Here is a 15,077-nt window from a genome sequence, read left to right as displayed (position 1 = left end):
CTACAGAGCTGTGAGAGCCCAAGGCCTTTCAACTCCATTGGGGGGAGGCAATTTATAACCCTGAGGAGGGGCCAAAAGGGGATGGTGATTTGTTTCATTGTGCTGCTAATTAGAAAATGACTTTCCTTTTTTGTGGTGTAATATGCACTTCTAGTGTTCTAGAGCCCAGGACATAGCAACATTTCATCTCAGTAAATAAAAAGTTGATTCCAGAATTGTCAATCATATGTTGATTGCCATTGGCTATGATGATGATGGACTTGAAAAAGCCATCACATCTCCAAGAAATTCCCACTCATTGCTTTTGTATGTTTTAAGAGAAGGGAACTAGTCTAAAGAGTTAACATTATTGAGCATAGATATGCTAAACACTGTCTGGTTAAATGAAGAACAGAAATCAAGCAGAACCCTCAATTAGAAATATCTCCAAGCTGACAGGTTAGAATTGAGACAGAATATTGGAGGTGTGTGTGTGGGGGTGACTTAGAGGGATAGGGGGTAGGGAGAGTAGGGAGTGAATTATACATAAGTTAAAACAGTATGAATCATCTCCATAGAAACCATCACTCTGGCTAGCATTCAACAATATATAACTACCAATAAAGTGGAGGGGGACAGTAGTCCAGTCAGAAGGTTGACTAAGATAAATTTTAAAATCATAGACTCTGGCCGGTAAACCCCCAGAACTGGGTTGCCCGCCGCAGTAAGCTGTTGGTCAGTGATACCCATGAGGTCTCCAATGTAGGCCATTGCCAAAACACTTGGTTACCTGCCAGAGATGAAAGTTAAGATTCTATTGCTGAAGACATCACTGGCTTCAGTCACAAGACATCAGACTATCATGCTGGAACCAAAAGGGAAACGAGATCCCACCTGGCTAGGCCTCATAGCGATGGAAAGCCCTATGCAGGTTGTGGGAGGACAATAGTCACCACCAGCATGAATAAACAGAAGACTCTATAGACTATGAAACAAACCAGCCAGACAATACGTACACACTTGTGCAAAAGTGGCATGCCTCTGTGGGTAGTCAACTGTTCTCTGATTGGACATGAGGTCTGCTCAGTTGAGGGAGAACTCATATCTGGCATTGGAAACCAAGACAGAATCTCATTGTCAGGAAACTCGTAGACTAGAGAGAAGCCCCCACTGCTCTTTGGAAAAGAAGAGTAGAATTGCATACCAAAAAATAATAAATAAGCTCTCAAATTTGCAGAACCCTTTAACTCAAGCTGCTCTCACTCTTGTTTGGAGAATCCACTTTGTTTTACAGATGGCAGAGAAAATGGAGGAGAACCAAGATCCATCAATAGGACAAGAAGTTAGCTGCCTGCCCACCATGAGATGTGCCACCTCTACCACACCTGCCAGGGCCCAGGAGAAAGAAAGTGCAGGGAAGTAGTGACATTAATACTGCTCTTACTGCTACCAGACAGCCAGCTCCATGTTGATGGTGACAACCACGGTGATCAATCAAAACAGAAATCCAGAGGCTTCAGAGAACTCAACACTAAATTAGAATGCCGATGGGCCTGCTATGGCTCAGGGAACATTGTGGAAGAGGGGCTGAAAAGATTTTAAGAACCACACGGTGGGTAGAAATACCCTGAGGCAGGAGCTCCCAGTGCCCCTCAGGGGCTGAGGCCGTCATGACTTCTCAGTGAATATCATAATTCCACTGAGGAGGATCTCCAGGGTAATGGGAACTGGGGCAAGAGGATAACCTATTATAATTAATATAAAATAAACATTAATATTAAAAAAGAAATATGTTCAAAAGGCAATAAAAGTAACACAATGTAAGTTGCTAATTAACCGCCACACAAACAAGGTCTAAACAGCTGATAAGAAATTTGAAACCTTCCCTGGAAAAGAATTCCAAATGAGATTACTTCCTTTTTCGGAAACCTGGAGAAGCCTGAACACCTGGTGTGGGGGCATGACTGACCAGCTCAGCTCAAACCCAGTAAATTCCCATAAAAGAACTCACTTAGCAATACCAGGCAGGCTTTTCCATTTCTGGGCATCCCTCTTGGCTTAAATCAGGAGTGCTGCCTTCTTTTAAACTGTATAAAAATTTCACCCTCTATGGTCTTTGCATTTTGCTTGTTAAGTTTGTAAGATAAGAACCAGAGGCCACTTACTCAGTAGAAGATTTGGGAGACTGTGTTGCCCAGCACTCCAAGTCCTGGGGTACAGCCTGACCACAAACCAAGAAAGCCACCATCGCCCTTAAGCACACACACAATTCCCGCATCATGATCACAGGCACATGAGGAAGCCACACCTGGCATTTTACATGGGTACTGAATATTTGAACTCGGGTCTTCACGCTGGCATAGCAAGCACTGTACCCACTGAAGCATCTCTCAGGTGACCCTGACTTCTAGCATTGCCAGTTGGCTTTCACTCCGGGCTGTATTTCCTTGTTTGGAGTGTACATGTCAGTGGAAACCACTCCCACTTCCCACTGGAGGGGAAGTGATGATTATAACTACGCTAGTTATAAAATCGGAAGAGCACGTGACGCGTCATCCAGTGCCTTCCCTTGCGGGTAGGTTAGCTGTGTGCCCCTCATGGCAGATGGTCATCTATCTTCCTCTCACTCATCTTTTGGTGGCAGGGAGCTACTGTGTGAACCAGAGTTATTTCATGTGGGAGAAATTTGTCCTAGGAAGGAATGCCGGGGTCTGTTAGGAGCCTGGGTTTTGGCATGGTGCTAAGCTCTGAGTTTATACTTCCATCCAGGATTTATTAAACCTCTTCAGAGAGCAGGATAGAGAGATTTAGTAAACAAGCAGAACAGCCAAGGCTCCTACACATAAGGAGATTCAGGGCTCCGTGTGCTGTGAATCCTCACTCTGTCACGCACCATGGTAGCCATGCGCTTGACCTTGGTCAGAAGCGAGGCTCCATCCCTTCCACCTCAACAGGAAGATCGTGACACATTCCCTACAGGATTTTTTCACATGTGTGTGGACATGTAGGTATGTATACATGCGTGAGTAGAGGCCAACATGTAGAAGTCAACATCAGGTGTCTCCTGCTATTACTTTTTTTTTTCTTTTTTTTTTTTAATTTTTATTAACATTTTCCATGATTATAAAATATATCCCATGGTAATTCCCTCCCTCCCCACCCCCACACTTTCCCGTTTGAAATTCCATTCTCCATCATATTACCTCCCCATTACAATCATTGTAATTACATATATACAATATCAACCTTTTAAGTATCCTCCTCCCTTCCTTTCTCCACCCTTTATGTCTCCTTTTCAACTTACTGGCCTCTGCTACTAAGTATTTTCATTCTCACGCAGAAGCCCAGTCATCTGTAGCGAGGATCCACATATGAGAGAGAACATGTGGCGCTTGGCTTTCTGGGCCTGGGTTACCTGACTTAGTATAATACTTTCCAGGTCCATCCATTTTTCTGCAAATTTCATAACTTCATTTTTCTTTACCGCTGAGTAGAACTCCATTGTATAAATGTACCACATCTTCATTATCCACTCATCTGTTGAGGGACATCTAGGCTGGTTCCATTTCCCAGCTATTATAAATTGTCCTGCTATTACTTTTCAGTTTTTTTTTTTTTTTTTTTTTTTGAGATAGGGTCTCTCACCAATTCAGCTATGGTAGTTATTCAGCAAGCCCTACAGGATCCTCCTGTTTCTGCCTCCCCAGTGCTGGGCAGGTACGTGCCAAGATACCTGGCCTTTATGTGGGGGCTGGGCATCCGTCCTCAGGTCCTTATGCTAGTACAGCAAGCACTTTACCTTCTGAGCCACCTCCCCAGTCCTCTTGGGTGACACGTCAGGCTTGTGACTCAGCTAGCGGATAGCGATGCTCAAGGAAGGCAGCGTCTGGCAGTGAGGGGCTGTAGACACTGCTCAAGGCTTGGCTGCGGGTTCCGCCTATGCAAACAGGCTACCCATGGGCACATCTCTTAACTTCTTAACTAGAAGTTGGGGATCAGAGAGTTCTCCCCTCCTAGAGTGGGCAATTTTAAAAAATGTATTCATTGATTTGCAAGCAGATAGAGAGGGGGGGTAGAGAGAGAGCAAGTGAGTGAGCAAGAGCGCACTAGGGCCTCTAGCCACAGCAAATGAACTTTAGATGCATGTGCCCCTTTGTTCACCCGGCTTCACATGGAAACTCAGGAATTGAACCTGAGTTGTTAGGCTTTTCTGGCAAGTGCCTTAAAACACTGAGCCAGCACTCCACGCCTTTTTTTTTTTTTTTTTAATGTCGGGTATCACTGTAGTTCCAGCTAACCTGGAACTCACTCTGTAGTCCCAGGCTGCCCCTCAAACTCATGGCAATCCTCCTACTTCTGCCTTCCCAGTGCCAGGACTGAAGGCATGCACCATCACACCCAGCCCTCAGAGTGGGCCGTTTTGGTGAGATGAGATGCTACAAGGAGTCTCGCTCCTGAGCTCACAGTATGTGCACTGTGACGGTTCATCTTTATTGTCAACTTGGAGGGATTCAGAATTATCCAGGAAACACACCTCTGGGTGTGTCTATAAAGACATTGCAGAGTGGTTTAGCTGGTGAGGGGAAACCCACTCTGAATGGAGCAGCACCGTCCCATGGGCTGGCGTTCCGGACTGAATAAAAAGGAGGAAGTGGAGCATCAGCGCTCATCTCTCTGCTTCCTGACTGTGGACTCAAGGTAACCAGTTGCTTCATGCTCCTGCCATTATGCCTTCTCCACTGTGACGGTCTATATCCTCAAATAGTGAATCAAAGTAAAATTTCTCTTCCTTAAGTTGCCTTTGTCAGATATTTTGTCACTACAAGAAAAGTCACTAATGAGCATTTGATAGCTGCTGACATTCTAGATGGTCCAGAAAAACCCTTGAAACTTCAGGCAGGAAACTTATCTGGGAGTCCATGAGGGCATATAACAGTCCTCAGCTGTGTGCACACAGAGCATAAACCCACTTTAGAGCCAGCCTGTCCTCTCTAGCACTGTCTCTGGAGGCCACCACCCACAAGGCATTGGCTAAGGTGCTTTGGACCCCAGGATGCTTGGCCTGAAAGCTAAATTATTTTTACTTGAAATGTAAACTCACAGCACAGGCCACCCACTTCCTATAAATACAAAGCTGTGGGATCATGAAGTACTGGGCCCCCCAAAAAATGTGCCTCTGGAAATGCTCAAGGTTGGTGCCGAACTGCCAGGCTGAGATTAAATAAAGAACCTGCTCTCTGGTGCTCCAATTAGTCACATTCCTTCTGAATGAACATCATAAACAAATGGCTCCTACAATGCATCTTCCAGAACTGGGTCAAGTCTGATAGTTTTCGGGGCAAGGGAACTACGTGACCATGTGCTACTGTGCAGCACAGACACTTCCCAGTACTCAAATCCCGGGAGGAGGACTCTCCCTCTGAGAAACTCAGTGTTACTGCCCGGGGCCGGGGAGGCCTGAAATCACCTGTCATTATGCCTGCTTTAAACTAACTTTCTATTTTGAAATATTTTGAACTTAGAGAAATGCATATTCTTTTAAACTCTTCACCACCTTCCTTCCCTCCCTCTTCTCCACTCCTCCCTTTTTTATCCAGTCTTTGCTATTTTTTAAGCCATTAACTTTTATTTGTCTCTGCGAAGGCTACATTCAGTTTCTTTTTTTGTTTGTTTGTTTTTAAAATCCTGTTTGCTCTCTCTCTCTCTCTCTCTCTGTGTGTGTGTGTGTGTGTGTGTGTACATGTGCATATGTGGAGATAAGAAGACAACCTCATGTGTTTTTCTTTAGGTGCCATCCACTTTTTCTTTTTTTGAGACATGATTTCTCATTGGCCTGGAACTCACCAATGGGCTCCAGGGATCTGCCTAACTCTGTCTTCCCAGTTCTGAACCACCACACCAGCTTCTTTTTGAAATTAAAAATTTTTTTACTGATAACCTGCATACATACAGACAATATGCTATGACTATAAGGCCCTCCATTGGCCTCCCTTTTCCTAGCTTCTTTTTAAACGTGGTTTCTGGAGATTGAACCCAGATCTTCATGCTGGCATGGACAAGCACTTGAGTTAGCTTCTTAGCCCTTTTGCTTTCTTGACTCTGGTGTGTGTGTGTGTGTGTGTGTGTGTGTGTGTGTGTGTGTGTGTGTCTGTTGCTGGGGCTAGAACCCTAGGCTTTGTGCATGCTATGCAAGTACTCTATCTCTAGCCAGGTGACTGTCACTATGCAGAGCAAGACATGCCATGCCCTTCCCACACACTGCCAGACTCAGGAGGAAGAGAAAGGAAGGTCAAGAAACTGGGTGGCCTTCCCAGTTTTCCCACTTCTCTAGACAGTTCTAGATTGTGAAAAATGGCCAGCTCCTTGAAGCCCTTTGTCTTCCCAGGGAAGTTTTTGCTTGCTTACCTACTAGAATGCCTTAGATACCTAGACAGTAGAGGGTGCCTTTCTTTATGTGTGTATCATCATCGTCATCTCGTCATTATTATTATGTGGTCTTTTTTGTTTTGTTTTGTTTTGTTTTGAGACAGGATCTCATTTATCCCCAGCTGGCCTCAACTGAGGATGACTTTGAAGTTCTGATCCATTTATCTCCACCTTCCAAACGCTGGGATTATAGACATGTGCCACCATGCTTAGTTTATGTGCTGCTGGGGATGGAACCCAGAGCCTCGTGCATGCTAGGAATGCACTCTGCCAACTGAGCTGCAGCTCCAGATTTACTCGTGGACATGTTTACCCTGTTCAAGGATGCTGTGGACCGCAGCCATGATTCCTTAGGATAATCACTTGGCTCAGCTATCCCCTGCTGTGTTACTCCAGTCCTTGGTGCTCTTAAAAGATAACAGAGGGTCTGGGGACACGATTCAGTGGTTAAAAGTACTTTCTTGAAGAGCCTCATGGCCGGGGGTTTGATTCCCCAGTGCCAATGTACAGCTAAGTGCACAGAGTGACATATGCAATTAGAGTTCATTTGCAGTGTCAAGAAGCCCTGGCACAGCCTAATACTCTCCTCTCCCTCTCCCTCTCTCTCTCCCTCTCTCTCTCATGACTAACTAACTAATTAACTGTTTAAAAAAGAAAAAGAAAAACAAAGATCCAGGGGCCACCACCTTATGAGCTGTGACAGGTGCCTCTTGTGCCATTTCTCAGGGTGGATGTGTGCAGGGTTCAAGGCAGACTAGTTTCAAATCCCAGCTTCATTGACTATGGATGCCTCATCACTGTCTCTTAAATTTCAGTTTTGGCATTTATAAGTGGACAGAAGAGCACCTGTTAGGCAATGCCAATGTGTGTGCCGAAAATAGATGGAGGCTGTTGCAATCAGGTTCACATTGCTGGCAGAAATCACCTGACCAAGAGCAGCTTTTGGGGAAAAAAAGGTTTGTTTTAGCTTACAGACTTGAGGGGAAGCTCCATGATGGCTGTGGAAAACAATGGCATGATATCACCCCCTGGCCAACATCAGATAGACAACAAGGACAAGAGAGTGTGCCAAACACTGGCAAGGGGAAACTGGCTATAATACCTCTAAGCCTGCCCCCAACAATACACTGCCTCCAGAGGCGTTAATTCCCAAATCTTCATCATCTGGGAACCTAGCATTCAGAACACCTAACTTTATGGAGGACGTCTGAATCAAACTACCACGTTTTGCCCCTCACCCCCATAAACTGATAACCATACATGATATAATGCAATGCATTCAGTCCAACTTTAAAAGCCCCCATAGTTTTTAATCAATCCTAATGATGTTCAAATATCTCCATAATACAATACAAGGTCTTTTAACTGAGCCATAACACCAAAACAAAACAAAACAAAACAAAACACCCAAACCCCTAATGGCACAGAATAAACATTCACATTGCAAAAGATGGCATTGGGCATCACAAAGAAATATTCAATCAATAAATCAATACAAGATTTAAACAGGGCAAACATCAAACTCTGTAGTTCCAAGTCCAACAACTTTAGTCAGTGACAAATCGCCAAGTCTGATAATTCTAACCGGCAACACATTTCTGGCATTAAAACTCCACCCCTCCAGCTAGGCTACTCACAGTCCTGGAAAACTTTATCCAGGGCCAGCAGCTCTTCTTGCCAGCCATCTTGTGGTCCCAGCATCTCCACTGGGTCTCCACTGCAACCCACAGTTCATCCTCATGGCTCCATTGAGTCTTCATGCAGGCATCCATCAAAACTGCTTCACACTGCTCATGGCAATTTCCAAAACACAAGACTGCATTGCAAACACAATGACCCTCTCTTTCCTGTACTTCTTATACTTCACAATACCAGGTAGAATGCCAATTTGTTAATCCAGGGGGAATAAAGCAGCCTTTGAAGAACAGGACACTCCTTGATCACTCAGGCCCCTTCAAAAGAGTCTACATTCTTCTGTTGCCCTAGTGCAGGTTAGCTGGCCCAATCTCAAAGTTTGTAATCTCATATAATCGCAGCTGAATGGGCAGAAGTTTCAGAACAAAGATTTCATTTCTGTGCCATATCCCTCTACTCACACCAATCCATTTCTATGCAAAGCAACCCTGCACAAATTCTCAGGACATGGGCATAACAGCAAGCCTCTCACACAAACTGCTTCTAGTCCAGTCCAAGCAAAGCTCTTTCTCACCCTCATAAGCCAAACCTCACAGTCCATAGTTCTTACTGCATTCAAGTCTTTAAACTCTGACCAGAATAGTCTATTAAACTGTATGTACAGCCCTTCAAGGTGTTTCTTAGACCAAGGTTTCAAGTCCTTCCATATTCCTCTTGAAAATCAGCCCCAAAATGCCAAAGCCACACAGTCAGGTGTCTAGCAGCAAATGATACTACTCCTCGGTACTAACTATACTATTGCAGTCAGGTTTGCATTACTGCCAGAAATCACCTGGGCAAGAGCAGCTTGTGGGGAAAAAAGGGTTATTTTGGTTTATAGACTCTAAGGGAAGCTCCATGGTGGCAGAGGAAACCGATGACATGAACAGAGGGTGGGCATCTCCCCATGGCAATACAAGGTGGACAATAGCAACAGGAGAGTGTGCCAAAAACCAGCAAGGGGACACTGGCTATAATACCAATAAGCCCATCCCCACCAATACACTGCCTCCAAGAGGTGTTAATTCCCCAAATCCCCATCAACTGGGAACCTAGCATTCAGAACACATAAATTTACAGGGGACACCTGCATCAAACCACCACGGAGGCCTTGACAGGTGAGTAAGGAAGATTTGATTTTCCCAGAACACTACACAGAGGCCCTTAACATATTAAGCCATTTAGACCCTGCTGCAACCCCATGAAACATGCACTACCATATCTCACTGTCACAGACATGAAGATGGAGACACAGAAAGGATCAGTAACTTGGCTAAGGCAACACAGGTTGGATGTGTCGTAGGTGGGATGATGGAACTAGGATTCAAACCTAGAGTTGGTGATTGTGGATTTTAATCTATTCAGGAATCTGGTGCTTTCTAGAAAGTCCAGTTGCATTTCTAATTATTTTAAAAATATATTTTATTTATTTATCTGGGGCGGGGAGAGAGACAGAGAAAGGCAGACAGAGAATGAGTAGGAGGCATCAGGGTTTCCTGACACTGCAAATAAACCATACACATGTGCCACTACATTTCTAATGATTAAAACCATAACCATCCTGACTGCTCTCCACGGGAGGATGGTGAAGCTTATATCACCAGTGCAAAAGCAGAGGCTTAGGGACCACATTTTTCTCATGCTGGGGTGCACTTGGACACAGATCTGCCCACTCTGACCCTGTGTCTACCTCATACTAATTAGAAAGGGGGGGTTGGTGGAGGGTGGATTTGAGAGGGAAAGAATGGGAGTGAAGGGAGAGAATTATCATGATTTATTTTTTTTATATTGATGGAAGCTGTCAATTAAAAGTTGTTTGTTTTTAAAGAACCTGCGTCATGCAATCACCAAAGGAACACAAAACTAAAGCAATGGCCAATAGCAAAAAACCCTTTAGAATGCACCTCATAAGCCAGAACTCAAAATTCTGCCTTGTTGTCCTTCCTTCCTTCTGCCCCATATGCAGCCATTTCCACTGCCACTCCAATGTGGTGTTTGAATGATAGGGCCCTGCCTGGTGAGCATTGTGCGTTTAGTGCTGTTCTTTCTGGTGCCTGAGCCTTCCTCTGTTGACCTGAGGCACATCTGAATCCAGAGCCTGGCCCCTCCTGGCCTTTGCCCATCTTACTGAGAAATACAGGTTTGATTGCAGGATGAACTGGACAAGCGCCCTGGCCACCTTCCCAGAGAGTGACTGGAGGATACATTCCCCAGGGTCAGTCCCTTCTTAATTCCTGGAATTCTGAATCAGCCATCTGTCATGACAAAAGGGACTGTGGAAGTGTGATTCAGTTCAAGTTTTCGGGATGAGAGATTACCTTGGAATATTGGGGTGGTCTGGTGTCATCACAATGTTCTTATAAGAGGGAGGCAGGAACTGTGATGATAATGGGGAGAGAGAGGGTATTTAAAAATATTCAAGATGTTAAGCCACTTGTTTTGAAGACAGGGATGGAGCTGCAAGCAAATGGGTACAAGCTCCTTTTAGAAGCCAGAGAAGGCAAGCCAGTAGATTCTCCTTAAATCTCCACAAGGAAAGAAATCCTGCCAGCACTTTAACTTTAGCCCAGTGAAATACTTTCAGCCTTCCACCTCAAGAACGGAATGAGAATGAGTGAATCTGTATTGTTTCAGACCATGAAGTTTGTGGCCCTATGTTACCAAGGCAACAGCATGCTTATGCAGCAGGACTTTTACCGTCTCTGATGGAGAAGCTGTGCAGAAGGGCCAGGCCATCAAACCAATGGTTGTATTTGCTCTCCCCCACGGTGTGCATCCCCGGCCCGTTGCGAAGCAGGGTTCCTTGAAGCCATGCTGGGATCTTGCCTGTTAAGACATATTGTTTAGTTTCCAGATTCTATAACCAAACCATAAAAACTCAAAAAAGCCAGGCGTGGTGGCCCATACCTTTAATCCCAGCACTTGGGAGGCTGAGGTAGGAGGATTGCTGCGAGCTCAAAGCCAACCTGAGACTACATAGTGAATTCCAGGTCAGCCTAGACTAGAGGGAGGCCCTACATCAAAAAAGAAAGAAAGAAAGGAAGAAAGAAAGAAAGGAAGGAAGGAAGGAAGGAAGGAAGGGAGGAAGGAAGAAAGGAAGAAAGGAAAGAAAGAAAGAGAAAGAGAGAGATAAAGAAAGAAAGAAAAGAAAGAAGAAAGAAAGAAAGAAAGAAAGAAAGAAAGAAAGAAAGAAAGAAAGAAAGAAAGAAAGAAAGAAAGAAAAGAAAAAAGAAAATGGTCACAGAAGGAAGCTGGGCCCCCAAACTACTTGTTGCATATGTTCATTTATTGTATAACCTTTTCTAGGAAGTGTACCATAGGTCATTATTTTGCTAGCACTGAAGTTACCAAGGTGAATAGACATTATCCCTGTCCTCAAGCCCATCAAAGAGAAAGAAAAATAGTCTTGAGGGAAAGCATTTGCCTCACAAAGGCATGAAAGAATATTCTAGGAGCTAGGGATGTAGCTGAACTGGCAGAGTGCTTGCCTAGTGTGCATGAAGCCCTGGGTTTGATCCCCAGCACTGTGTAAACAGGGCGTGGTGGGGCACACTTATAATCGCAACACTGGGAGACAGAAGGATCAGAAGTTCAAGATCATGACTGCATAGTGAGTTTGAGGCCAGACTGGACTACATGACACCCTGTCTCAAAAAAACAAAAGACAAACAAACAAAAAGACAAAACAAACAAATATACAAAACCCAGAACATTCTAGAGCGACACCATACAAAATGGTAGTCACTGGACCCCTGTGGTGATTGAGCACAAACATGTGCTAGTTTGAAGGGAAAAGTGCTACAAGGGAAGAACAAACAATAGATTTCAAAGGCTTAGTATGAACCCCCCCCACCAATATCTCATTTTAGGTTTTTATATTGATTTCATATGAACTGCTAGTATTTAGGTCATGTTTTGTAAATAAGATATATTATTCAAGCCGGGCATGGTGGCATACACCTATAATCCCAGTACTCGGGAGGCACAGGGAGGAGGATTGCCATGAGTTCGATGCCACCCTGAGACTACATAGTTAATTCCAGGTCAGCCTAGGCCAGAGTGAGACCTACATCAAACAAAACTATATATATACACATACACACATACATATATATATATATATATATATATATATATATATATATATATATATATTTCAAATTAATTTCACCTATATCTTTTTGCTTTTGCAAACATGACAGCTTTAAAATTTGCAGGTTGAATTTGGCATGCACTATGTTCCATTGAACAGTCAGTGCTGTCCAAGATGGGGACCCTGATGGTGTCACACTGAAGGCCCTGGTGTTCATCACTCCCTGAAGGCTGCCTCTGGCTTTAAAGCACAGCTGGACATAAGACCAGAATCTTGGCCTGGCTGCTATGGACAAGTGTGTGAGCAAAGACACAGTCCGGTTAGCTGTTTTCCCATGGACAGTGACCAACTGATCAGGCTTGACCAGGGCCTGGACAGACAACCAGAGGCCTGTCCCTGCGGGCTGGGACCAGTCACTGCTTCTTTTGGACCTCAGGTTTATCTCTGTCAAGTCTGGAGTGAGTTTCAAGAGTGGCATTTCTGTGCGTGGAATTATTCGGAAGGCTTGTGAAGACTCACCTAGCGGCTCCATCCCACTCTCTGATGCAGGAAATCTGTGGTGGGGTGGGGTCGAGAGAGCAACAGGGATGTGTGTAGCTACGGAGTGGTGGTGGGGAGTAGTGCTGTAGGTTCCAGGACCCCCTTGGGGACCTGTTCCTGCAGAGACTCTTGGGGTTTACTCAGCTCCTGGGCTCTAGGATTCTTGCTTTCTAACAGTTCTCTGGGTCTCCACCATTCCTGACTGTGAAACCCAAAGGGGAATAAATGGCATGGCAAAATCTCATGGTGTCCCAGCTGTGAAGCATGGGTACTTCACATGCCCTTATTTATTCATTAAATAAGTTAGTTACTTTGGGGGTTTCTGAGACAGGGTCTCACATAGACCAGGCTGGCCTTGAACTTGATATGTGGCCAAGGTTAGCTGTGAATTCCCTATCTTTCTGCTTCCAAATGCTGGAATTATATTCATGTACCACACTATTCTTGGCTCTCTTTTTCGCTGTCTCTCATTCTTGAGTCAGGATCTTGCTTGCTAAGTTACTCAGGCTGATCTTGAACCTCTGTAGCTCAGGCCTTGAGTGAGCAAGCTTCCTTCCTTAGCCTCCTGAGTAGCTAGAATTACAGGCCTGTACCCTCAGGCATGGCTTATTTTTTAATTAATTGATTTTTCTCTTTTATTGGTATATATTAATTATGTAAAATACTGGGTTTCACTATTATATTTTCATACACATGAATAACGTATTTTTATCACAGGCACCTTATTAACTTTTCCTGTCTCTCTTCCTGCTGGTTCCCCTCCTTCTCCTAAGCAGTGTCCTTTCTACTTTCATGTCTGTTTTAACTCTAGATTCTACATATGTAGGCTCTCTTTTCAAAAATAAAATATTAAGAGTAAACATACATTTTTTGTTGAAAAATATTTATATATTTCAAATATAATATTTATACTTACGTATACTTCCCAAACATAAAATATTTATATCTCTTATGAAAGCTTAAAAGAAATAGCCCAAATATTAATAGTGATTAAGAGATGAAAATATAAGTTTTATTTCCTTCAATGTTCTAATTTGTACCTAAAATTTTTTATACAATTTAATGTACATACATGTGCACACTCAACAAGAATGAAAAAAAATACACAAAACTGGAGGGATTTTTTTTTTTCCCCTCAAGAAGCTCTCAAGACAATCTCTTGGTTAGAACATCCCATCTGACTTTCTTCCCCACAAGCTCCCACTAGCATCCTTTCCTTGGAAAACTCCCCAACCCAGTCAATCAAAAGATGAGAGCAGTGTGTGCCTTGGCTGCTGCAGGAGCTGTTCTCCTAAATGAGGGAGCACCACCGTGGGGACCCACGGGCTTGGATCCCAGAACTGACTCCTACAGCCTAAACAGCCCCACGAAGGTGGCGCCTAGAAGAGGAGAACAAGAGAGATAGCAGAGGAAGACAGGAGAACACAAAGCCCCCGAAGATTGTTCCTTAAGAGTACAAGGAACCCTGCTATCCTTGCAGGTGTCCACATACTGGGGTCACACCTGTAGCCTGAGAGTGAATCCAACAGCCTTGTAAGGCCTCCTGCATGTGCATAGGGGGAGCGGTGCTCACACACACTTTTCTGCATGATCAAATTAATTTGTGCTGTGTGCACTTGAAAGCAGAGTGCACTGGGGATAAGCAGCAATTTGCAGAGACATTCTAAATGGCATTTGGAGTATTCCCAGCACTTCCCTTCTAGAGAAAGTGAGAAAGTGAAAATGACTCCTCACTTTGGAAATTGAGTTATAATGTAAAAAGCACACCTAGTTTATCACAGAGAATGTGTGTGGACTATTGGTCTTTGCCCCTATATATTGTTTTCCAAAACTGTCCAAAAACAACTTACCAAGAATAAAAACAAACAAGATGTTCATTTAAACATAGAAGATGAGTCAATCAGCTCTAGAAAAGGCTCACCTGTCACTGTGGCCTGCACAGGCTCAAGCTGTTCTTTTCTGTTTCTGCCAAATATTATCTCCATGGAGCTGGTAGCAGTGACGGGATATTGACAAGGAACTGGAACGATGCTCCTGTGTGCCCAAGGCCTCCTGCCAGCCTCTGCCTTCGTGGCTCTGTGCCTTCACGTCTCCAGCTGGCCTCCACAGCCTCTCTCTTGTTCAGCGTCTTCCCTCTCAGTGTTCTCTCTCTGCATGCACGGGAAGCAGCTTCGCTGGCATAATTTATAAACTGTTTGGTCAAAGGTCAATTCCCAAGCCGTGTGTTCTGGCTAATCTTTAATCCTGTTAGTGTATTCCTGGCTCCTTCTCTCCGATCTCACTTTTGGCTCAACTAAGTTGATGGAGAGGGTTCGGTGTAGTCTACTTAATTAGTTTGCTTGAACTAGTCCACCCTGAGAACTGG

General features: G+C 44.2%; 1 protein-coding gene across 2 annotated transcripts in view; it reads right to left on the bottom strand.

The window, feature by feature from the left end:
* The window catches only part of Bco1 (beta-carotene oxygenase 1), a 48,653-nt gene extending 33,799 nt beyond the window's left edge, over positions 1–14,854 (bottom strand). The window contains exons 1-2 of one of the 2 annotated variants that reach the window (XM_012948989.2): positions 14,634–14,854; positions 10,777–10,905 (exon numbers count right to left, since the gene is read on the bottom strand). In XM_012948989.2, coding sequence (XP_012804443.2) covers positions 10,777–10,905; positions 14,634–14,697 — 193 coding nt within the window. In that variant the 5' untranslated portion in view covers positions 14,698–14,854. The remainder of the gene's footprint in view (positions 1–10,776; positions 10,906–14,633) is intronic. The other variant, XM_045136891.1, reaches the window with a different exon arrangement.
* Positions 14,855–15,077: the final 223 nt, after the last annotated feature.

This window comes from Jaculus jaculus, chromosome 1 (assembly GCF_020740685.1).
Source record: "Jaculus jaculus isolate mJacJac1 chromosome 1, mJacJac1.mat.Y.cur, whole genome shotgun sequence".
NCBI lineage: Eukaryota > Metazoa > Chordata > Mammalia > Rodentia > Dipodidae > Jaculus > Jaculus jaculus.
Note: the sequence above shows the minus strand (reverse complement) of the source record. Positions and strands in the feature narration are given on the sequence as shown.